The sequence below is a fragment of the Equus caballus genome, chromosome 19, assembly GCF_041296265.1.
Source record: "Equus caballus isolate H_3958 breed thoroughbred chromosome 19, TB-T2T, whole genome shotgun sequence".
Classification (NCBI taxonomy): domain Eukaryota; kingdom Metazoa; phylum Chordata; class Mammalia; order Perissodactyla; family Equidae; genus Equus; species Equus caballus.
Genome location: NC_091702.1, coordinates 58337333 through 58360989, shown reverse-complemented (window position 1 = coordinate 58360989; position 23657 = coordinate 58337333). Strand labels below are relative to the sequence as shown.

Genomic DNA, 23657 nt, shown 5'->3' with positions numbered 1-23657 from the left:
TGTGAAAACAAAAATTTTAGATAACATATCGTGGCATCTCTGAATTCTGTTTTATTTTTCTAAGTCTCATTGTTTTGCAGGGTTTTGTTGTTTGTTTGTTTCTTTGTTTTAATAACTTGCCTGTACTTAAACCACAGAATCTGTTTTTTTTAGTGTGAAGCCAATGATGTCTCTGCTCATTTTTTTTTTTTTTTTTAATTTCTTAGCTTTTCTTCCTGCAGGGGGGCGGTGGGGGGGTTCCGTCGTCTGCATAGTTTAGTGGTCAGTCAATGATTTGGACAGACACACCTTAACTCTCTAAGGCTTCCTCACATGTTGCTGATTGAGATGGTGTGTTGACGAACACCTTCCAAGTTGCAGCCAGTTCTCAAGTCTACCTTGGCTTTTGTCTTTCCCTGGCCTGTCTTAGGTCTCCACAGCACAATGCATCATTTAGCAGTCAGACAGGGATGAGTGGAGAGCTTATCTTAGTGCTCTGATGGCTCTTACTATTAAATTTGTGTCTAGAAGATCATTTGTCCTAAACCAGGCCTGCAGCCTTGGACTAGCAAAGTTGTGGTCTTTCCCCATTCATTCTGAAATGAGGCTGCTACTTTAAGCGAGCAACGTGTATGGGGTTTTCACACCCATCCTTCCTCTTTGCTCTTCTCACTGCCCCACCCCTCACCAAATCAAGTCTGCTACCTCTGGCTCTAAAGCTGTTGGGTTTTTGCTGCCATTTGCAAGCCAGTAAGTTACCAAGCAACAAAGGGTAAAGGAAGAGAGGGAGAATGAGGTCAGCCAGGGCCAGAAGACAATGGAGTGCTGCCATTCTTACCTGAAACTGTAGCAATTTTCCAAGAATAAACATTTCTTAATTTTCAGATGGTGATTTTAGGCATTTTCCCTCTGTACATTTGCTTTGTACTTGTTTCTTTGCAAAGTGGAACTCTATAACCTCTTCACGTCTCTGTTACCAGAAGATCATCCTCCATTTGACGATTAGAATAATAGACATGCATGATTTTGATGAAAATACGATCAGAGGGTTTGATGGCTATTTCCTTAATATGGTAATATACCTATGCCTTTTTTTATATATCTATTTTGTCTCTATAATTAAATCTATATCTAAATATAAATATCTATACCTTTGTCCTAAGCCAGATCAGCATAGCGTTCAGTAAATTTTGGGGCTGGCCCAGTGGTGTAGTGGTTAAGTTCCTGCACTCTGCTTCAGCAGCCCAGGGTTCACAGGTTCGGATCCCAGTCGTGGACCTAGCACTGCTTGTCAAGCCATGCTGTGGCAGCATCCTACATAAAATAGAGGAAGATTGGCACAGATGTTAGCTGAGCAATAATCTTCCTCAAGCAAAGAGAAGAAGATTGGCAACAGATGTTAGCTCAGGGTCAATCTTCCTCACAAAAAAAAGAAAGAAAGAAAATGAAATCAGTAAATTTAACATTGATACAATACTGTTATATAATTGACAGTTCATAATCAAATTTTAACTATTGTCCCAATAATGTTCTTTGTACTTATTTTCCTGTAAAAGCTAGGTTCTAATGCAGGATCATGTGTTGCCTTTACTTGTCATGTCTCCTTAATCTGCTGTAATCTGGAACAGTTAATTAGCATTTTGTTGTCTTTCTTAACCTTGATGTTTTTGAGGTCTATGGGCTAGCTTTTTTGTAGAATGCCACTTAGTTTGGGCTTGCCTATTTCCTTATGGTTGATTAAAGCTTTGCATTTATCACAAGAATACCAGAAAAATACTTCTCAGTGCACTAGATCAGGAGATACATGATTTTGGTTTGGTCTATTATTGATAACATTGACTTTGATTCTTAGTCAAGGTTCTATCTTCTAGGTTTCTCTATCAAGACGTTAATAGTTTTCCTTTTAAATTAATAAATAATTTGTAGACTTTTTTCCAAAGTTTGTAATTTTGAGATATGCAAGTATCCCTTTGCTCATCAATTATTCACCTACTAGTTTAGCATCTATTGACGATTTTTTCTGAATCAGTTGTTAATTTGATAGTTTCAAAATGGTGGATTTTCTAACTTCATCATTTCTTCTACTACTGAAAGCCATGGCTTCTGTCAGGCAGCTCTCTCTTACAGCTACTTATCTCAGTGAGTTTCAGTGACTGATACTCCTCTAATACTTTCAAGCCTGGGGGTGGTATGGGCTCCTTCTCTCGTTAACCTAAAAGTGTTTCAGCCTGCCTTGTTCTTCCCCTTAACCCTGCCTGCACCTTTGAAAACAGTTCTTTCATTAAACTCTTTTAACTAACTTTGACTGTTGCATCTATTTGCAGCCAGAGCCCTGACTGGTCCATCACTTCTTGGTGTCTTTACCTCCACCCTATGTTCCTAGTCCCTACAGTCCTCCAACTAGAGCTTGCCTTCTCCTAGAAATGTCCTAGCCCCAAATCTCTTATTTTCATCAAAATTTAATGTATTGTGTCTTATCTGGCGGAGGATCTCCTAGAAATAGTCTCAGTATGTAAGCTAGTCTGAGGATGCTAATTGTGTTACCTGCCCTGGGGCATTTAAATTTTAAGGGCTCATTCCTTTGTAATCTCAAGCAAAACATCTCTAGAGATGAAATTCACATATAGGTGGTACAGTTGATGTTATTTGTGGGGCCCATCAAATAAGCCAGGCCCTGAGTGTAGGAGGAGGCCAGAAAGTAAGAGCTGGTTCAACTGGAAGAAAGAGTCGCTTGATCTAGTGTTTCCTAAAATACATACCTCAGAACAGCAAAACTCTTTGAAAAATACTAAGAGGATGTTGCTCTTGTGCAATAATTTTTGGCAATGCTGCATAATACATCCTTCTCTTGAGAAGAGAAATGCATGTCAGCTCTCTCAAACTTTGAGAAGTCCTACAGTAAAAGAACTAGTTTACTTTGTTTGAGCCAGTTATATTTCAAATAAGCACAAACTTCCTCAGAATCTTTAACTGTGTTAACAGCTCTTCCTCTGGCACATCACGTAGAAACCTGTGTAATGGGGCAAGCTGTTTGCTTCTAGAAAATTTGGATACTTAAGCCTTTCACATATAGGAAATTAGACTGTATCTGTTATTAGCCACTTCTCTCTCGTTTCTGAATTTTTATTTTATTTTTGTGTTTGATTTTCTAAGAATTCTGATTCTGTAGGGCTATAATAAATGTAATAAAAAGATCTGAGAATCTTATCCAAGTCCATGCATTGTTTTATTGCTTTTAACTTGTTTTCTGTTTTCCTTCTGAATAAGTTTGTTTTCTGGAGGATCTTACAGTATAAATTCAAGGAAAATCTGAACTATCAATGAAGTCTAATCAGATGCAATTGTGACACCATAATTAATTTTGGATAATCTTATATTTTAAAGCAGCATAATTGGAAGCACAGGGGCCCCTCCCCTCCTGTCTTTCATAAAGTTTTTTGCTTACTTTGTACTAGCTGTAGTCTTACTGAAGAATGATTCACCAGAATAGAGAAAAATCACACAGAGAGATAGGTTCTATTTCTATAGAACAAAGGTATTCTAGAGAGACTTTAAAATAAGGAAACACCTTTTATTCCAACTATAGAAGTAGTGCATGTTATTGTAAATAATTTAAACAATTGATAAATATACAAAATGTAAAGTCAAAGTTCCAGGTAATCCCCTGCTAATGCCTACTGTTAATAGTTTGAACCCCTCGGACTCAAAAAATAGATGTGTGTGCATAAATATACACCTAGATATAAATATGCTATAGTGCTAAAGACTAATTTTAAAAATAATAGATAACCATAAACAAAGAGATTTGAAAACTGAGTCTCTTTCTATACTCTGTGACCCATGTTTCTGAGTGTGGGAGCTCTGAAGAGAGCTGCCATTTTGATTGTTTTTCATTTTCTTTTGGCAACAAAACCTTAATTTTGTTGGCCTTAAAATTCTCATTTCTTGACATGTGCCCATCAAAACCACATTCCTTCCCCTCAAATTTCCTACATTTCTAATCACTTCAAACTTGTCAGAACATTTCTGCTTAGTCTAGCTATCTTCTAAACTTCGTTTTGATAAAATCTCATTAAAAAGTACTACAGAAGTCTCATGTTTATTTATTATTCGAACACGGCTCATGCAGTCATCATTCAAATCTCTGAAAGCATTCATTAATATATCTAATACATTTCATAACAAATATATCTATAGGCTTTTTTATATTCTGATAATGTCTCCATGTGCTCAGCTATCTATATTTAATGAAAAGCTATCATTTTTTCCCCAGTAAATTTCAAACATCTGTGGAGCTATCTACTGCATAGACACAAATTTTCTGTGTGACCTTGGACAATCTTGCTGTATCTCTGATTATATAAATCTATAGAATGAGGAACATTGTAATGCAGATCATTTTTCAAAAATATTATAATAGTTAGAAATTGTGAAGTGGTTAGGATTTATCAGTCTGAGTTTTATTATTTTGGCAATGCCAATCATGCATCATGTACATTATACTCTTTTAAGCTATAGATAATCACTCAGCATGGACCACAGACTGCCTCACTGACCTGAAGAGGGAGAGTGTACCTTTCCTTGGTCCCTGCGTGTCTCCTCTGCTCTTGCCTTCCCAGATTTCTGCAGACTTGCGTATGTAAGGTCACAGACTCAAGGCAGGGAAGCGCTTAGACAGCTTTAGACGCTGTTCCAACTGGCGGGTTTGGTTTGAATCTCGCTCCTTGCTGGGCTGTCCTGAGAGGTACACCTCCTGGGCTAACCATAGTTCCTGCATTTTTACCTGAGTCATTCTTACTGAGTCTGACCTTCTCTGTATTCCAAGCCAACTACTGAACATGCTTATCCTTTCTGGGTTTGTACTTTAGCCGAATGGGTCAGCCAGGATGGGGACATCCTTGTTCCTTTCTTTTCCCATCCTCTGTATTGTTCTTATTCCAGCAAGGGATGCTTGCTCCTAAATTTCCAGTCCTGAGACCCTTTCTCTCTCCCATGTCCTCTGTGTGCCCAGTTGATATAAATGGCCATCTACTTTGCCCATGTGCCAAGGTCCTTCTTAGGGAATCTATGCAGTTCCCCCTTGAGCCTGGGGCTTCTACCCTCCTTTCCAGTTATCCTCTTTCAGGACGAAAGTTCGTTCCCTCAAGGCTGCCCCACAGCTGGGCCCTCTCCCCTCGAACTGGTGTCCCAGGTGTCCAAACTTACTTGGAAGTCTGACATTCAGCTCTTCAGCCGTCTCCACTCCTATGTTCTAATTCTTGGATGGATCCTTCTGAGTCTTTGTTTTCCACTGGTCTGTGCATGAACCTAAGACTTCTGTTCCATTGAGCTCTTGGTCTGTGAGCACCCAGGCCTGCTTCACACAATCTGTCACCCTGCTGATGGACGGCAGCCAAAGAAAAATTTCTCTGCTAAAGAAGTTTAGAAAAAGCTCTAGTAAAAAGGTTATTCAGGTTCCCTTTCTGTAGGACTTACCTAAGCTTTTAATATACTTATATGCATCCATGAAGGTGAAAATAATATATAGTTTTTCCAAAGATGTTTGTTGAAGGAGCATTTGTTTTCCAAGAGTTTCTTAAAGGCCTGGTGTTCTATGGAACACAGTTTGAAAACGCCTTTTCTAAAAAGATTAGACTAGGGAATCTCCATAGTCTCTTTCAGTTTTACAGATTCTGATTCAATGAGTCACAAGAAATACTTAGGGGGAAGTGATTAAAGTGAAAAAATCTGTTAGTGTTTCACCACCTCTTTCCGAAGAATAAAGAAGCGCTGCACTAGTTACTAGGGAGTTGTTTTCTACAAGGGAACCAGGAGACAGAAGACTAACATTCTCTTATTATTCAAACGGTCTGAGAATATTTATTGAGACCTACAATGTGCCAGGCATTATTCCAGGACCTGCAGTTTTAATGATAAATAAGACCAATACTTTTGCTGCCCTCAAGAATCTTAGAGAAATCACCTAGAATAAAATATCCTATGAGCCATCTAATAACTTTCTTCTGAATCTATGCAACAAAGGTCTCATTTTAAAGTTTCCCTTAAAGTTTAAGTTCTTAAAGTTTAAGTACATCTCGTTTTGTAATAAGCTGGATTCGGGTTTGTCATTCTTTCACAATTAAAGAAAATTGGTGGAGCACATAAGCAAATATCCAGCAGATATATGTACACAGAATGCATACAAACTTTATACACAGATAATGCCAAGACGAGCTTAAACAGACTGATGCTAAAAATAAAATATTACTATTGACATATATGTGAGTTTCTCAGAGCATTGTCCAGAACATCTATATAAAAATAAGCAGGGGATGCTTGTGAAAATGCAGATTCCTGGGCTGCACTCCAAATATTGTGATTCAGGAATATGCGTGTTAAACCAGTGCCACATAACACACTTGTGAACACTAACCTTTAAGAATTTCTGATATTGAGACACTGGAGTGGGGATTGAGAGCTGGAGCTTGTTGCCCATTGGCCCTAGATTGGACAGAGGGACTCACATTGGTGGGATAAGGGATGGTGAGAAAGAAAGTAGGCACCCAATCTCCAGTGGGATGATGTGCAGATGGTACCTGGTATATAATGTAGTAAGTGTTCAAAAGTGCCAGTCCCCTCTTCTCTGTCACGCCTCAAAGAAAACAACCGACAGCTGAGCACACCTGGGGGTTTCTCACTGTTTCCTCCTTGGTTTAGTATATTTTATTTTGTTTCCTGTGCCCTCACTTGTGAGGAGATCCCTGGATTCTCTCCAGAAAGATAGGAGATCCCTCCTAGTTGAATTCATACCTTCATTTCATTATTTCTTTTAGATCAGATTTATATTGATAAAAATTCAAATACCAGAGAATGGAAGCTTGTGGGATTTTTCTTCTCACATTACACGAACCTTTAAGAGCTTATTGGTTTCAGATGAAAACTCTAGAAGCCTCCATCACCACATTTCCTGTTTGTAACTGAACAAAGTACACACAAAAGATTTTAAGAAACAGAAAAGAGAAAGAACTGAGGTACAGACAAAGAGAGGCTTTACTGCCACGCTGTTTCTCACATGACAGAGCAACATCACTTAGAATAAAGTTGGCGGGAGTATTTTTAATCCATACACTTGCCTTATGATTACATTAAGATTTCTTTGAGAAAAGAAGCATGTCAGGTAAGTGGCATTTTAAATTCTTTTGCTCCATTCCTATGCCTAAAAATTCATTTAATAGTTTCCAAGTCTCTAACAAAAAGACACTTAAGATGTGGAAAGTAAATCAATTTACACAATTATTTTTAAAATGTGAGATGAACTTTAATATAATTAGAATGCATTTTCAAATATGTCAATGAGAATAAGTTGACTATTTTCCCTTAAAACAAAAAAATTGGTCAATATTTTGTAATATTAAGCTAGTTGTAGCTGTTCAGTAAGTGTTCATTGATAATTATGCTGTTTAAAGTACTTGTTATTTTTAAAGAAACTTTCATTGACCGTGCATATTCCTCTTTAGTTTAGTTATAAAGCAGTTTAGGAGTAACCGCATTCTAATTCCGTAGAGTTTGGGAACCATATTATCTTCCTAGAAATCAATCCAATTGTCAGCATTCAGAGAGATGATAATTTTGCAAAGGCCGCTGGAAATGCATAGACTACGAGGGTTGAGTCCACATCCATTAGCTGAGTGTCTGTTGCACGTCGTGATGGTTCATTCCTCTTTTATTCTTTTACGTACTTTTTATTTCTTTAAAACCCATCTTTTTGTTGTAAGAGAAAATATGCCTATTATATAATGTGGGAGAACCGCGAGATATATGGGTAAAAGAAAAAGTTTACATAGTTCCCATCACCTTAAAAAACACAAGATATTATGTTGTATTTCCTTCCAACTTTTATTTCTATACATTCCACTTGGTTAGCTTTTCATAAATTAAATAATAATATACATAAAATCATATATCCTTTTTTCACTAACATAGCATAACCATTTCCCTTCTTATGATAACTTCTGGCTAATCAATTTAAATGAATGCACAAAATGTCGTTTATTGAGTTAATTATAGTTTACTTAGTTACTTGTTTATTGCTGGACATTTATATTGTATACAATTTTTTAATACTTTAAATGACAGAAAGATGAACAACTCTATAGCTTTTTTATATTGAGTTATTTCCTTAGAAAAGATTTTTAGAATTGAAATTACTGAATAAGAGGTTATGAATATTTTGTCTCATTATTGCCAAACTGCTTTCCAAAGCTGAAGCCACTTCACACTCATCTCATCCTAGCAGTGTTTCTCCTTAAGAGGCTTGTATCATTTGAGAAAATCTTTGCTAATTTGATAAACACAAGGTGCTAACCCATTGTTTAATGTGCATTACTTTGATTGTAATGAACTTGAACATTTTTGCATGGATTTTTAAACTGTTTATAATTCTATCATTTGTGAGTTGTCTGATTACATCTTTTGCTTAATTGTTTTGCTTATAGTACTTTTATCAATTTGTATGTCATTATAAAGATATTACACATTATAATTTCCATGAATTAGCTTCCCAGTGTTTTGTTTGCTGGATTTTAGAATCAATTGATTGGATTAATCACACAGGGAACATAAGCTGACGTATGATTTTCACACCTTTCCTTATCTTTTCCAGGTTCTTAGATTAGCAAAGAACAAAAACAATTGTTCCAGGTTCTCTAGTGCCCTGCAAAAAGTAGACACAGCAACGCGCTATGAACAATCACTGTGAACTGATGGTGGTAGGGAACTCGGGAAGGGTGACAAGGCCAAAGGCAGTGAATATGACATTCAACTATTTCCAGGATTCATTCATTCTAATTATATAAAGGATATGATCAAATTTCCTCCATAACATTTTGTAGGTTAGATTTTCCCTTCAGATGTAGGACAGGAGCTCCTCTATGGTCAATTAAGACCTTCTACAACTCTACAGAAGAGGTAAAAGTGTAATGTAGTTGCCAAGAAAACCTCATAAATCTTAAAAGGAAAAAAAACATCCCAAAACCAAAACCCAAGAAAACCTTAATGTGAAAGAAGAGAACCAGATGATAATATTTTTTGCATTTAGATAGTTGAAGTAAAAACAACGTGAATACAATGAAAAGGTGAAATTATCCCAGTTAAATAAGACAGTTAAAAAACCCAGATCTTTCCTTTTCTCCTACTTCTATGCCTTGTAGTCTCTGCATCAACAAATGTGCCAGTGTCATAATTCCTCCTGTGTTTCTGCACTCACATAAAATCAATACTGGCTGAATCAAATGGTGAAAACAATTTCTTCGGGCTACTGTTAATTTAGTTTAAACAATGATCCACAATTTAGTTACACATTGCTGTTTTTGGAAAAAAAGGATTTTCATTGTCTTTGCTCAGTTTTGTCATCCCTTGAGCCTCAATCACCTTTTTGGGAACAATGAAACCCTTCTTTTAGAGACTGGTTAGAACGAATTTATGAATCATCTTTGAAACTCAGATGTTCTTTAAAGATAGGTCAGAGGCAATGTTTTATCATTTAATTTAGGGAATGTTTGGCAACAATTTTAAGGAAAGTCATTCTAAGAAAGATGGTCACTTTTAGGTCACAGCTGTGAAAATTATGTCCACAAATTGCTAGTTAATAGTAAATATCATTATTGGACACTTTTCCAGGTACTTTTCATTTAATTTTCTCAGCATTCCTGAATTAAAAAGAAGAGAAAGCAAATGAACGGGTCTTTTAAAAACATTAAAGAAACATCATAGTTAACGTATTTTGTTGGATGAGTTTCCCCACATCCATGCCATCTTCAGAGGGTCTTACCAAGATGCTTCTCCAATAGGAACAGTAAGTCTATATTTAAAATGGAGCAGCCAAATACAGATATAGGGAGGTTCACCTACAGCAAGGCTTCTGGTAGCACTTCAGTCCCTGTAGGATTTCTGAAGTTTACCAATCCCAGTTGAAGTTTAATTACAAAAGTGACAAGGAGTCTAGTACTTGAGGAACCATAGCATCCTGTCTTAAATTTACCCTCCACCTCACTCCCATATGGATGGTTTCCTCGGTTAAACTCAGCAAGTATTGGTTACGAGTAAGCCTGATGTAATCAGAACGAGGGGACCTTGATGTCTCACAGATGGGATCTAAACTCCAGTTTTACGGTTGGATTAGTGAGGTTCAGTGATTTGCAGAAAGTCACACAGTGACTAAGTGACTTCACTCACTCTCTTTCTCCGCACTCTTTGAAACAGACATTCCAATGTCCCGTACTGCTATTGTCCCACTCCCCTCACGGCCCCTCCACAATATAAACTATTCAGCTCTCAAATGACCGCTGTTCATAATAGACACTCATTTAAGGTTGACATTTTCAAATTCTGCCTTAGAACCAATGTCTTGTTTACTTGAAAGCCTGGGACTGGATTTGAGAATCCCATCCAGTGCTCCTGTGTATGACTGTAATGCCTTCATTGATGGGGTGATGGAGGTGGAGTGGTGGCGGGGCCTGTGTGGATAGTGACAACGTGCTACATTCAGAGAGTCACCAAGAAAGTGCCTAGTTTGGCACCAAACCATCACTACAGTAAGAAAAACTCGTTTTATGAGTGGAAGCCATGAGGGTTGTTATATCAGAACTTTTAGTTTGAACTTTCTGGTATGCCTAAAATAGATACACACATTCACGCAAATGCAAAGAATGCAAAGAAGAAAGAATACAAATGCAAAGAAGAAATGGTCTCTACTCTGACAGAGTTTAGAATCCAAGAAAGAGAAACCATCAGGAAAAGCCATATCCTATATACTCTAAACTCATACATTTGTCTCAGTTAGAGACCCCCTGAAGGAGAAACAATTAAGGCATTATATTTATTGCTTTTCTACTGTTAATTGTTTAAGTAAAGGCTGCTGTACGAATTAAACCTGCCGGAAGAAAGACATCACATTTGCTTAGCTGAATTTCCTTCCAGAGCACATGTAATTGTGAATTCCAAATGCTGTCCAAGTACCGCTGGCTTTAAGGGAGTCAGAGGTCTTATAATTAAACTTAGTACTGTTAGCTCCCGCTGGTTGAAAGCTAGATGGAAACTTGAATCACAGTTTTTCCAGCTGACATTGCCCCACTAATAACTTCTTGAGGCCTTTGGCTTTTTAACAGTGTAAATAGATAAATTCAAATTGTGTGGGCGTTCTTTTTCAAATGATAAAAACTCTGTAGATGAAAGTAATTACAATTAGTGAGTAATGATACTGAAGACTGCATTTGTTGGGCAGGAATCTTTAAGCACTTTGTGCATCCACTATTATAAGAGGCACTGTGTACTGAGCAGATACACACATGGGTCTGGAGATTTTCATACTGTGTACAGAAAATAACTGCAAAAGGGGAGGTGTGAAGTGTGTGTGTGTGAAAACTTATACAGATCTACCATTCAAGTGGAAAATCTCCACCCTTTAGCCACTCAGTCTCTTCTCTTCTCATTTATGTTTTATTTTTCAGAATGGGGGCATTCATTGTTGGCAGTCAAAAAATCATGAAAGTTATCAAGAATGTCATGGGATACAAAGCTTCTAAATAAAATTCTTCTTATTTAAAACTCAGATCACATTACAAAAGGAAAGATATATTGGAAAACAGAAGGGTTATATAGAAATTACAGACTCTTAAAATCAGAAGAAAACTGGAGATCTTGCTAAACCAACACCATGCATTAGAATTTAGCCCGTGTTTTAGAAGGCCTCCAATTGGTTATGTGAAACAAATTTACTGTTACAGCAAATAACAAAACCCAGGCCCAGAGGAATGTACAGTGTGGTCCAAATTCTTGTCTTAGTGTTGCTGATATATTTCATGAAAATTATTAGGACTTTCCTCAAAGCCTTTATGTAAGATGTAGGCTCATGATATTGACTTGGTTGTTTCTTTGCAGCTGAGGGCAAAATGATCTTCTTGTAGCAGTTAATGGCCTAATACAAATTTTTCAACGCTCCCTTTAATTAAAAAGGAGAAAGGGAAACTTTTCATTTAAATACAATTTTGTGCAAATAATAGGATAATTTATAGCTGGAATCAGTGTAATATTTAAAGTAAGATTAGGGCTTTCTGCTTACTGCCTTAAAGTATACCTTTTTATGTTGTGCTATATTTTATTTACCCAAACCACAACTATTTATTGAAAATATACTAAATACTAGATGCTGTGAGAAATGGAAAGAAAAAAAACACTAAGTAGGATAGAGATTGAGTTCATTAGTTCTCTCAAGGATAAGGTCTAGAGATTTGTTACTGTTTTCTACGTATTTATTTGCTGTCTTATCCCTTCCCCAGAAAGAGAGGTATTAGAAATACATAGAACAGCATAAGGGCCAACCAAATAAATGAAGACTAAGGGAAAATAAGGAACAAAGGATACGATCAGTTCACAAAAATGAGTATCATATAATCCTGGAGATTTGCTTAAGACAGATTGTGTGTCAAATGACACACAAGTACTGACACTGATCAATGACAATATTTATAAGGACTATAGGAGTAAAAATGCATCAGTTGGTGAGGAGATCCCCAGCTGCTTATACATGAGAACAAAATGATGTACAGTCACGTGTCGCTTAACAATGGAGATAAGTTCTGAGAAACACGCTGTTATGCAATCTTGTTGTTGTGTGAACATCATAGAGTGTACTAACACAAACCTAGATAGTATAGCCTACTACACACCTAATCTAGATGGTACTAATTTTATGAGACCACTATTGTATATGCAGTGGGTCATTGACCAAAACCCGTTTATGTGGTGCATGACTTTATGAGACTGTCTTCTAGTCCCTAGCAATCCTATAATTAATGAATTCAATGGCAAGTTTCATACAGTTGTTACTTTTTCTCAAAATGGGACTTATTTTTCCCGAATAACAAAGGAGGAAAATGGAAAGAACAAAAAAGAGCAACAGAGAGTTTTAATTTTTTTTTTAAGATTTTATTTTTTTTCCCTTTTTCTCCCCAAAGCCCCCTGGTACATAGTTATGTATTCTTTGTTGTAGGTCCTTCTAGTTGTGGTATGTGGGACGCTGCCTCAGCGTGGTTTGATGAGCAGTGCCATGTCCATGCCCAGGATTCGAACCAACGAAACACTGGGCTGCCTGCAGTGGAGCGCGTGAACTTAACCACTCAGCCATGGGGCCAGCCCCGAGAGTTTTAATTTTTATTTTCTGACTACAACCTGAAGTTCAGGTCTCTGTTGCCATTTTAGGGCAGATTGTCAGCTGAGATGAGAGCAGGTTTGATCTTCTCTTCAGAAAGTTTGGGAAGATAACTGGGGCATGTCACAGCATAGAAAGTCATCAAAGCCCATTCTACCTCCATTCAGAGTTAGATTCAGAGAGAATCTACAGGCAGGGTCACAATTTCCTTCCCAAATCAGTTCTGCATCCTTTCAGCATGTGTCTGAGAGAATGATGAAGGTCCCAAAGTCTATGTCGTAGGGATTTGATGCAATGACTCTAGATTGGACTATTTCTAAAGCAAGGTTAGAAGTCTCTCAGTTGGCCAAAGGTAAATTATTAATACATCCATTAAATGCTTAATTTTAAGCAATGCAACTTTCTGGTCAACTCTATAATAAATTAGCTGTGAAATGTGTTCTTAGGTAAGTTATAGTATACTATACTATGATACATAACTACTGGGCTAAAAAAGATAATGAAGAACATCCGTCAAAAACAGTAATTTGAATTTTAAGTAGTTACTCTTCCGTCATTCTTTCTCTGACAATAACTAGAGAGAACAACTATTTCATGAGGTTACTCTTGGTTTATGAATATTATAAGCATATACGAAAACATCCATTTTTCTGTTCTCATAGTAGGTGGGTATGCATTTAATAAGTAAAAATAAACATATTAGATCTTTAAGGTAAAAGTTGAAGAGAAGAGAATGAAAGCACATCCCATTTTCTGCTTCCTAAAATTATAATGTGTCCATGAGGAGATTGTTTCTGCTCACCTTCACTCTTCTGTTTTTAACATCCCAGTTTCGGGTGAGCATGTATTGCCTAGGGTTGCAGTGGGCTCATAAAGCTTACCCCAACTAGTGATGTTCTCTAAATTCCCTCCCAAGAGGTTTTACTGATGATAATCAAACTCCCCAAAGACTGATTTTTAAGCAAGAAAATAAAAATTTTCATTTATAGTGGTTACCACTCCCATAAATCTAATCAGATAGCTAGCTGTTAGCACCAACTTCCTCGTATCAAGTTTACTGGGAAAGAAATTAATAATCCGTAGGTTTTTTGTTAAATATAGATCCAGGGCAGAGAGAACTAGGATGCTGTTGATGAGTCCTTTCACCAGAGCCACAGTGGCCCAATGAGCTCCTCTTCTCACAGGGCTCTATTTCCCAGCTGCGGGGAGGTAGGTCCTTTGTCAATAGCACTAGAGATGAATGTAATAGAATCCTCAACTTGTCTCTCCTGGGCTGTGGATGTGTCTGGAATTCACACTTGAGCAGAACCTTTTCTGTTGACTGTGGTCATTACATTTCCCTTCTTCACTCCAGTTTGTCAGTGGACACGTTTACTGAGCACCTGTTTCACGCTGAATAAGTTGCAGAAATAATAATAGGAGTCTTACTAGTAGTGAGATAAGAATAAGAATAAGAATAATGTTGGCTAACATTTATTGAGCATTTTATTAGTGAGAAACACTATTCTACAAATCTCATTACATGTCTCAACTCATTTAATCCCCATAACAATAAGTACAATGAGGAAATTGAGGCATGAAGACAATGATGAATATAACATTCTTTCTGTCCTTTGGGAAGTTCACAGTTTAGTGAGGGAGAGGTTTTCCTGCATAAATGGTTGATTCAATACTTGTTGAAATGAAGAGGGATGCATACGATGTCACTTGGTGAGGGACAGGCAGCATTGAATGAATGCTTCAAAGAGAAGGTACTCTTGAAGGATGACTAGGAATTTGTCAGATACTAAGGGGAAAGGTAATTCAGATAAAGGAGTAAATAGGCAGAGACATGAGACATGAAATGGTAAGTATGGAATCTACTGGAAATTTCAAGTGCTTCAGAATGATTGGAACATGCTCTATTATTGGGTGGCTATAGGAGGTAAGTCCTAAAAGAGGCGGGAAACCTAAAGTAACACTTTTGTGGAAGTTGTTCATAGTAAGAAAAGAAAAGTGTGATGTCCTCTATGTTTAGGGCAGAGATAGGAGCAGGCAGCTTCTCCTGATGGACCTCCAGAGAGAAGGCTCCAGAGAGAAGACAAAGGAACAACTTTCTCCAGAAACCACAGAGGAGGGGCGTACACGGAAACAGTATGTGGAAAGATAGGTAGATCATGAGTAGTGGTTGATGGAGTGTTAATTCACCAACAGAGCCATAAACATAACGTCAGGGCCAATTGAAGTAATAAAAACAGAGCCCAGACGGACCTGAGAAGGGTCTGCTTAGTATTGTATTTTAAAACCTTGGCCATCAAGATATCAAAATCCTTTAAGATGTGTATATCCTTTGATTCAGCAATTCATCTTCAAGAAATTTTACCTAAAAAAAAAAAAATTAAGGTGGGTGTATAGTTTTAGCTAAAGATATTCATCACAACATTGCTTATATAACTAAAAATTAGATGCAACTTAAATGTCTAAGGGATTGCTTAAATAAATTATGGAAAATCCATACAATGGAATTGGCAGCTAAAAGAAATGGAAGCATCTTTTGTTGATAGGAAGAGAAGCACACTATAAAATTATTGGTGGGAAAGTCGAGTTCAGTAGAGTCAGTATAATTGAATCCTATGTCTCCATAACAATTTCTACACAGAGAATAATAAGTTTGGAAGTATATTAACCAAAGTGTCCACAGTGATTATGTCTTGATAATAAGATTGTGATTGATTATCTTTTAGTTTTTTCTTATCTGAGTTTACTAATTGTCTTTAACATTAAACATGGATGATGTCTATAATAAGTCTGGCCTCTTTGTAGCAATTAAAGGTCATTTATTTAAGTGTCACCAAATACAGTGACTGTGGAGGATGAGTGATCAGAGTCTGCCTTTGGCTGACTAAACAGCCTGAAAGGTAGTTGTGTTATACCTCAACAGAAAATACAGTATGTGCCCTCAAATTGTTTTAAAATGTAGAAGAACTTAAAATGGTACTTGGACTGTGGGTCCTTAAGTGACATGTACAAGAAGAAGAAAAATCTTTAACAATAGAAATCTTTAATTTAATCATTAATTTAAGAATAGAAATCAGACATTAATACCCCCGTATTGGGACAACAAAGAGAGAAACTGAGACCCATCTGGCAAGCGAGACAGCTTGCTTGCTTCATTTTCCACAATTATAGTTAAATCAACCACCTGAGAAGGATTATTATCAGTTGGAGGTGGGGCTCAATCTGTCTCTGAAAGCTTTCCTTGAAAATTCCCTTTGACCCGGCAATGCTACTCCCAAGATTCTTTTCCACAGATAACCCAAATATGCACAAAATGTCTGTCCAATGACATTTCTTGCATTATTTTTTGTGAGAGAAAAACGTTTTAAAAAGTCAGAATGTCCACCTTAGAGAAATGGGTAGACAAATTATAGTACAGCAACACTGTGGAATTCTACGCAGCCACTAAAAATAACATACTAACATGGTAAAAATTCCCCAAACACATTTATGTTTTAATAGAAAACCTTACGTGTTATTCTATATTTCTGTATTGCTGAAATTTTTAAAATTTACACTCAGCAGGCACTTTTTTTAATAAACAAACATAAAAATCAAGTAAATAATTCTAAAAATATATGCAGTACCACACAACGCCTAGAATTTCTAGTATATTTAAAATAGTTAATAAATATTGTGTTGTAGAGTTCTCCTAAATATTTATGGGTTTATGATCATGATGAATAAATTAGGCTCCTCCAAACTTTAGTGTTTTTAACCAAATTAATTGGTAAGTCTACTGCAGAGGATAAAAGACTTTTCAAGTCTTCTTGATTTTCTTATACTTTATGAAACATAAAAATTCCCTTAAGGAAAATAAAAGCACACATTTCACTACCATTAGCAGTTATTTTTTCCCATTTATTAATTAATTCCTAAAAAATTTTTATAAATCATGTACTATGTGTCTGGCACTGCAGAGCAGAAAGCAGAAATGCTCCTGTTCTCCACGGAGCTTGTGGTCTTTTGAAGTTCTAATAACATGGCACAGAATTAAAGAGGAGGTTGCACGTGTTAGCAGACAGAGATGCTGGTGCTGAAAGAGCCACAGACTAGTCCAAACAAAAGCAATGTATATATGAATAGGTGATACGCATGCATGTATACGTACATCTATATCGTAAATACATATACATGTACATTCTGTATATGGAATCATCTATATGCCTAACTATGCTGGTTTAAAACTAAATGAGGCCAATAAATAAATCAGCTGCTTACACCTGAGAACCGAATAATATACAGTCATGCGTCACTTAACAAGGGAGATAAGTTCTGAGAAACACATTGTTATGCAATCTTGTCGTTGTGTGAACATCATAGAGTGTACTTACACAAACCTAGATAGTATAGCCTACTACACACCTAATCTAGATGGTACTAATCTTATGGGACCACCATTGTATGAAGGAACATGATATTCACATTGCATTTCTAAGTATGTGTTCACTCATCCACGTCCCCAACTAACAGAGAGTTCCTGAGGGCAGAGATTCTGTTTTCTTTACCTTTGATTCCCTAACATGGGGCACAGTTCCTAGCACAGAGAGGGTGTCTTATTGATACTGGTTCAATACATAAATATACTGTAGCACAGAATCACCAGTTCCTTTTCTGAGATCAGCATTCATATGGATATATGACTACTAAGATCATTACCCTAATTACATATAAATATAAATATTATATACAATAAAGTATATAATATTATATATGTGATATATAACGCTATATACATAATCAGGCTAATGATCTTAGTAGTTGCTCATATATGTGTAAAGGTTGCCACAAATAATAAGGGCAACTGACCGGCAATATCCCACAGAACCTGCTTTACAGCTCAGGAATGAAAAAAGAGACCTTCACAGGGAAGAAAGGGAAGCCTAATCAACTTTCCATTATCCAATCATAGGGCTTTAAACAGTATGAGAAAAGCTCCTTATGATCAATCTTGACAAAACTGGGTTTCTATGATTCCAGAATTATTATTTCATTCCAACACACAGTAGCCTATGCTACTGGGATTAACAGACGGGACGAAGTAATTTTCTGTAAATAATGAAGGCATGTATGATTATAGTCTGAGGATTAAAGAAAGGGGAAAGTATAGCAAAGTATGATTCCAGGTAATTTGAATGTTCTTGGTTTTGAAGCAAAGTTTTTATAATCAGTTGCCAGTTGTCAAATTTTAGTAGCTAGGCTGAAAGCGTCTTCCATTTCATCAACATTAAGCACGTAGGAAACTTGCTTCCTTTTGGCCATGCTGAATGCAGGGACTTATCGGCAGTACTGATTTTGAAATCTGTAAGAAGCTGTCAATGTTAATTTCTTGGTGGAGGATTTGTCCTTTGTTGTGAACAAATGCAGTGGTTTTAGTTGCGCGAATACCCAGTTCAAAACAAATGGGTGAGCAGCTGCTCTATTAAGGGCATGTTTGCTTTTGTTTGCAGGAAGCTCTGGATGCCCTTTTTCTGTCTGGGCAATTCTGGCCTTCTTGGGTTTAGCTCTTGTTGTATCGCTGATCTTCAATATTTCCTGCTATGTGGAAAAGCAGCGACAAGGTAAGACATTTTGAGAAGTAGTCATATGGCACCTGCTTGAATGGAGACTGAGCCACTGGAAAACCTACAGAAGAAGACAGTTTTATGAAATGTTATCCAACAGGATATTTCTGTCTCTAGAAAAGCTATTTGATACATTTTTTTCACACTGAGGGTTCTCTTACTTTAAGAGTGTAACCCATATTAGAAATGTAGACAGACTCCCAATCTTAGCTTTATCTCTGCCTTATAGTATAGAATAGGAAGCGATTATCCTGGTAAAATGTATTTTTCCTCCGCCAACTGAACAACCCATGAAATTAGTCTATTCTGGAGCAGCCATAAACGTTCTCTGTGATGTTTGATGAGAAAAGGGAAGACTAGATCTTTAAGGTTCCACTCACACCTACTCAAATTTCTCAGCATCAGTCGGGTCCTCTAAGGTGCAGTAGGCTCTGCTGGGATCAGAAGGGAACTGGAAAAGCAATAGACTGAACCACAGGCTCGTTATCAAATACTCAAGGGCACCTGCCGTGTCAGCTTTCTTTTTAACAAGCTGGGCAGCAGTTTTAACCATGTGACTTTCACCCTCATGTGCATTATTGAAAGAGTGTAATGCCAGTAACTGGCAAAATCTTTGCATACTGTAGGCATTCAATATATGTATGTTGAATACATGGATGGGTGGATGGATGGATGGATGGAAGAAGAAACTTTAACTATTTCTGGGAGGGGTCTTAATATTTTAGAAGCAAAAAACTATTGGGGGCAGGACATTTAAGTGGTAGTAAATGAATAGAAAAGAAAAACACATTTCCTTTTTGTTTTTTTGGTGAGAAAGCTTGGCCCTGAGCTAACATCTGTTGCCAATCTTCCTCCATTTTGTATGTGGGAGGCCGCCACAGCAAGGCTTGATGAGTGGTGTATATGTTCGCGCCTGGGATCGGAACCCGCAAACCCCAGTCTGCTGAAGCGGAGCGTTTGAACTTAACCGCTATGCAACCAGGCCAGTCCCCAAACACATTTTCTTTTAACAGGTGAAAAGAAATAAAGTGAAGTTAACGAAATTAAGTTAGACATGGCACCAAGAAAAATTTCATGAAGCTAATTTAGAACAATGGTCAGATCCTGGAGAGAATCCTTGATCTTTTTAGAAATGTCTTCTTGAGTGTTGATAATGCTAATGTAAATTACGAAGAAGAAGGCGTTAATGTCATGCAGGTTTGAAAAAGAAGATGAGAGGCCCTAGCAAATGAAGTAGCATAACTGATCAATAGCAAAATCAAGGATAAGTGCCCAGTTGTTTTTCTAATTCTTCGTCCAAAACATTCCACCAGCACACGCTGCTTTTACGTTGTTGACCAAATGTCCTCAACCAGAACCCAACACTTTTTTAAGATCTCTATTACACCATTTCTATGCCAAAGATGAAATTCCAGGCAAGCTATGCGTTTTCATTAGCGGTGATTTCATCAATTATTTTTAAAATCAAGTGTTTTTTCAAACAAACCTTGTAAGTCAGATTCACGAACACCGCATCATCGGATATCTTTTTAAAAAATTTCCTTTGGAGAAAAAAATAAGCTAAAAGCAGCACTTTTCTTTAAGCAATGGCTTAAAATGACTATATTTTAATTTCTTCTTTAGGAAATTTTATGAATGCAGATTATATTGTCACCTGTATTAGGAAAAGGTGAATTGAGAGCTATGGAGGTGAAATAAGGTGGAAACCAGGACAAGAATAATCATTTGGACTACTACTTTACTCATCCGTTGATCCAGTAGTAATCCTCTGGAGATGTGTGTGGGCCCAGGCAACAAATGGGTTTTCCAATTCTCATTTTTAGTAGTTTGTACAATGGAACTTATTGATCCATATTCACAACATTTTGCCACCATACAAATTCCTTTGGGGACTTGTTTGGGTATAATGGTTAGTTGACAACTGCTAAAAGATAGTAGCATAACTAAAAAAAGAGCAGGCTTTTGCAGCCGGCCCGGTGGCGCAGCGGTTAAGTTCGCACGTTCCGCTTCTTGGCGGCCTGGGGTTCGCTGGTTCGGATCCCGGGTGCGGACATGGCACTGCTTGGCAGCCATGCTGTGGTAGGCGTCCCACGTATAAACTAGAGGAAGATGGGCACGGATGTTAGCTCAGAGCCAGGCTTCCTCAGCAAAAAGAGGAGGACTGGCGGTAGTTAGCTGAGGGCTAATCTTCCTCCAAAAAAAAAACAAACAAAGAGCAGGCTTTTTCATTTTTTTAAAGACAGATTTCTTTTATTATTTTTCTTTTCAATTGTACAAACGCTTACTGCCTCAGCCATGTCATAAATGTCTATTGCCTACAAGCAGTATGGTGGGAAATAACTTTCTTTAAACAAATAGGAAATAATAACTTACATTCATTGATATATTTTTAAAAATCAATTTCAGTTCCCTCAGTTATTTTTAACATGGTGGCTTTTGAAGTCAACTTGACAAGAATTAGAACTCTGCCTTCAGTATTTACCTAGGAGATCTTGTACAAGTCATAAAACTTTTCTGAGTTTCAGCTTCCTTATCTAGAAAATGTAGAAACTACCAACTAGACCATAGGTCTCTTGTGAGAATTATATAGATAGCTCAGCACAGTGCTGGGGACTTAGCAGGTCAGTCCTGGACAGGAGACAGCCCATATCCCTGATCTTGGTAGCCCTGGTGCTTCCTTCCCTCAGTTCCACAAATATTTGTTAAGGGCTTACTATGGCTACATGTCACCGGATTTAATTTTAATGTCTGTTATCTCTGGCTTCTTCGCTGCTCCCACCATCCCTAACCTCTGCGAGCCCTCCTCAGCTCCTGTCTCACTTCCTGCCCCCACCTCTGTATTATTTAACAAGTCTACAATAACCTGAGTTTTAGCAATAATGGTTGTGTTCCTTTAAGTCACATACAGGTTCATTTTAGAGAGTGTTCTCTAGGCTTTCCTGGAATTGGTTCTACACATTAGCCTACCGCAAGTTATTTTCTTTGAGCAGGAATGCATCCTCCTCAGGTGGGGCACCCAACCCTGGGTCTTGCGCTGTGTTAGTGTGCAAACCTGAGACTAGCCCTGCAGCAGTGGTCACTGATGCCAGAAACATACCCTCGTTCTCATCTCATCTCCCCTTTTTCTTTCTGCAACCGCTTCCCAATCATCTCAAGTTCTCCTGACATCTTTTCCAAGTATTAGTAATAACTGCTGCCCTTTCTATTTCATATGAGCAAACAGTGCTATCTCCCTTTCTCACTCAGAGATGCAGGTAGGTTTGGGATTAGCTCCTTTCCAGTCTTCCTGAAGACTCCTCCCTGCTTTGTTTCTCCTAGACAGACAGACAGACTGGAAGAGATTCCTTCACATTAGCCAGCTTTCCTACCAGTCGGTCTGCGGAACGCAATGCCCCGTATCTGGCCTCATGTAACTTTTTATTTTTACATCTTTGTGCTATTCTTTGTGGCTAAGAAACTTGCAAGATATGACTCTAACTTGGTGAACTCTCAGTGAGTACATTTTGCTGGCGTATTAAATAGCTCACAGAAGAAAATCTCTATTCCAGCAACAATAAAATATCTACACATTCAATCAGATAGACCAGATAAGCGTGCCCTTGATGTTTTCTGTAGCAGTGCTAGGTGGAAGCTTTGAAATGGAGCTCTCCCTTCCCCCCAAAATAAGTCTTTCATTTTTATGTGATTCTTTGTCCAAATCTGTTCTTTAGGAGGATTCTATTTATTTCTCTTTCTGATAGGAATGCATTAGCGATTTCCTCCTTTAAATCCCCCAAATATTCTTTATCCAACCTTTCTTCTCTGTCTTGACAAGAAGGATAAACAAGTGTATGGTTTGCTCATACATCAAAGTCCTATCACTATATCTGCACATTTTTCACATTAAAAATGTATCAAAAAATTTTTATGATAGAGTTTAAGCCATGTGCGGTGGTTTCTTGTTCTGTATTGCGCACGGAAAGGTGAGCACTATAAAGAGGCAAACATAAAAGCAAATGTTTGCTCACACCCTCTCCACCATGCACCTGACCGCAGTGTTCGTATCTGAATCACAGGAGAGGATTGCAGAAACTTGCCCAGCTCTTCTCTCACAGAGGCTTGCAAATGTAACAGCTTTGTAGCAAAATTAAAACTGCTTTTTTTTGGTTTTTTACTAAATATCATTGAAATGATTAGGTGGCTTTTAAACCAGGCCATTTATTTTTTCTTTCTTTCCCTTTTCTTTTTGATGAGGAAGGTTGACCCTGAGCTCATATCTCCTGCCAATCTTCCTCTTTTTACTTGAGGAAGATTGTCCCTGGACTAATAGCTATGCCAATTTTCCTCCATTTTGTATGTGGGACTCCACCACAGCATGGCTTTGTGAGTGGTGTGTAGGTCCACACCTGGGATCCAGGCCAGTGAATCCTGGGCCACGGAAGTGGAGCACGGAAACTTAACCACTACGCCACCTGGCTCACCCCTATTTTTAAACAAACTTATAAGCCCTCATGACAGAGCTAGTTCTTTTCTGGAGCTTGAGCTTACTGACCTTTCTCCTTAGCTGTAACCTTTCAACATTTGGTTACTACACCCCTATTTAAAGAGGTCCTCTTCCATCACACTTCCCACAGGAAGGATTGCAAAACTAAAACCACATAAGTATGATTGTTCAGCTCCAGATTACACATTTAAATCCTCAGAGGAGTGTTGAATGTGGTGTCCTTGAACTCTGTGAGTTTCCTTCCAGGGCACTTTGCAATATAGTTGGTCTCTATGTATAATGTCATTTACTCATTATTTTCTTCCTCACATGGTTTTAGTTCCCGTTCTTTCCATCTAAGCACTGCATTATTATATTGAATCCTTTATACGGTTGCTTCTACTTCCTTTTTCCCACAAAACTTTTTGTT

At 37.5% G+C, this 23657-nt stretch overlaps 1 protein-coding gene across 1 annotated transcript in view; it reads left to right on the top strand.

Moving 5' to 3' along the window:
- The first annotated feature begins 6668 nt into the window (after positions 1-6668).
- The window catches only part of TRAT1 (T cell receptor associated transmembrane adaptor 1), a 33951-nt gene continuing 16962 nt past the window's right edge, over positions 6669-23657 (top strand). Inside the window, exons 1-2 of the mRNA XM_005602016.4 lie at positions 6669-7135; positions 18652-18762. Of these exons, the coding sequence (XP_005602073.2) occupies positions 7129-7135; positions 18652-18762 (118 nt within the window). The 5' untranslated portion in view covers positions 6669-7128. The remainder of the gene's footprint in view (positions 7136-18651; positions 18763-23657) is intronic.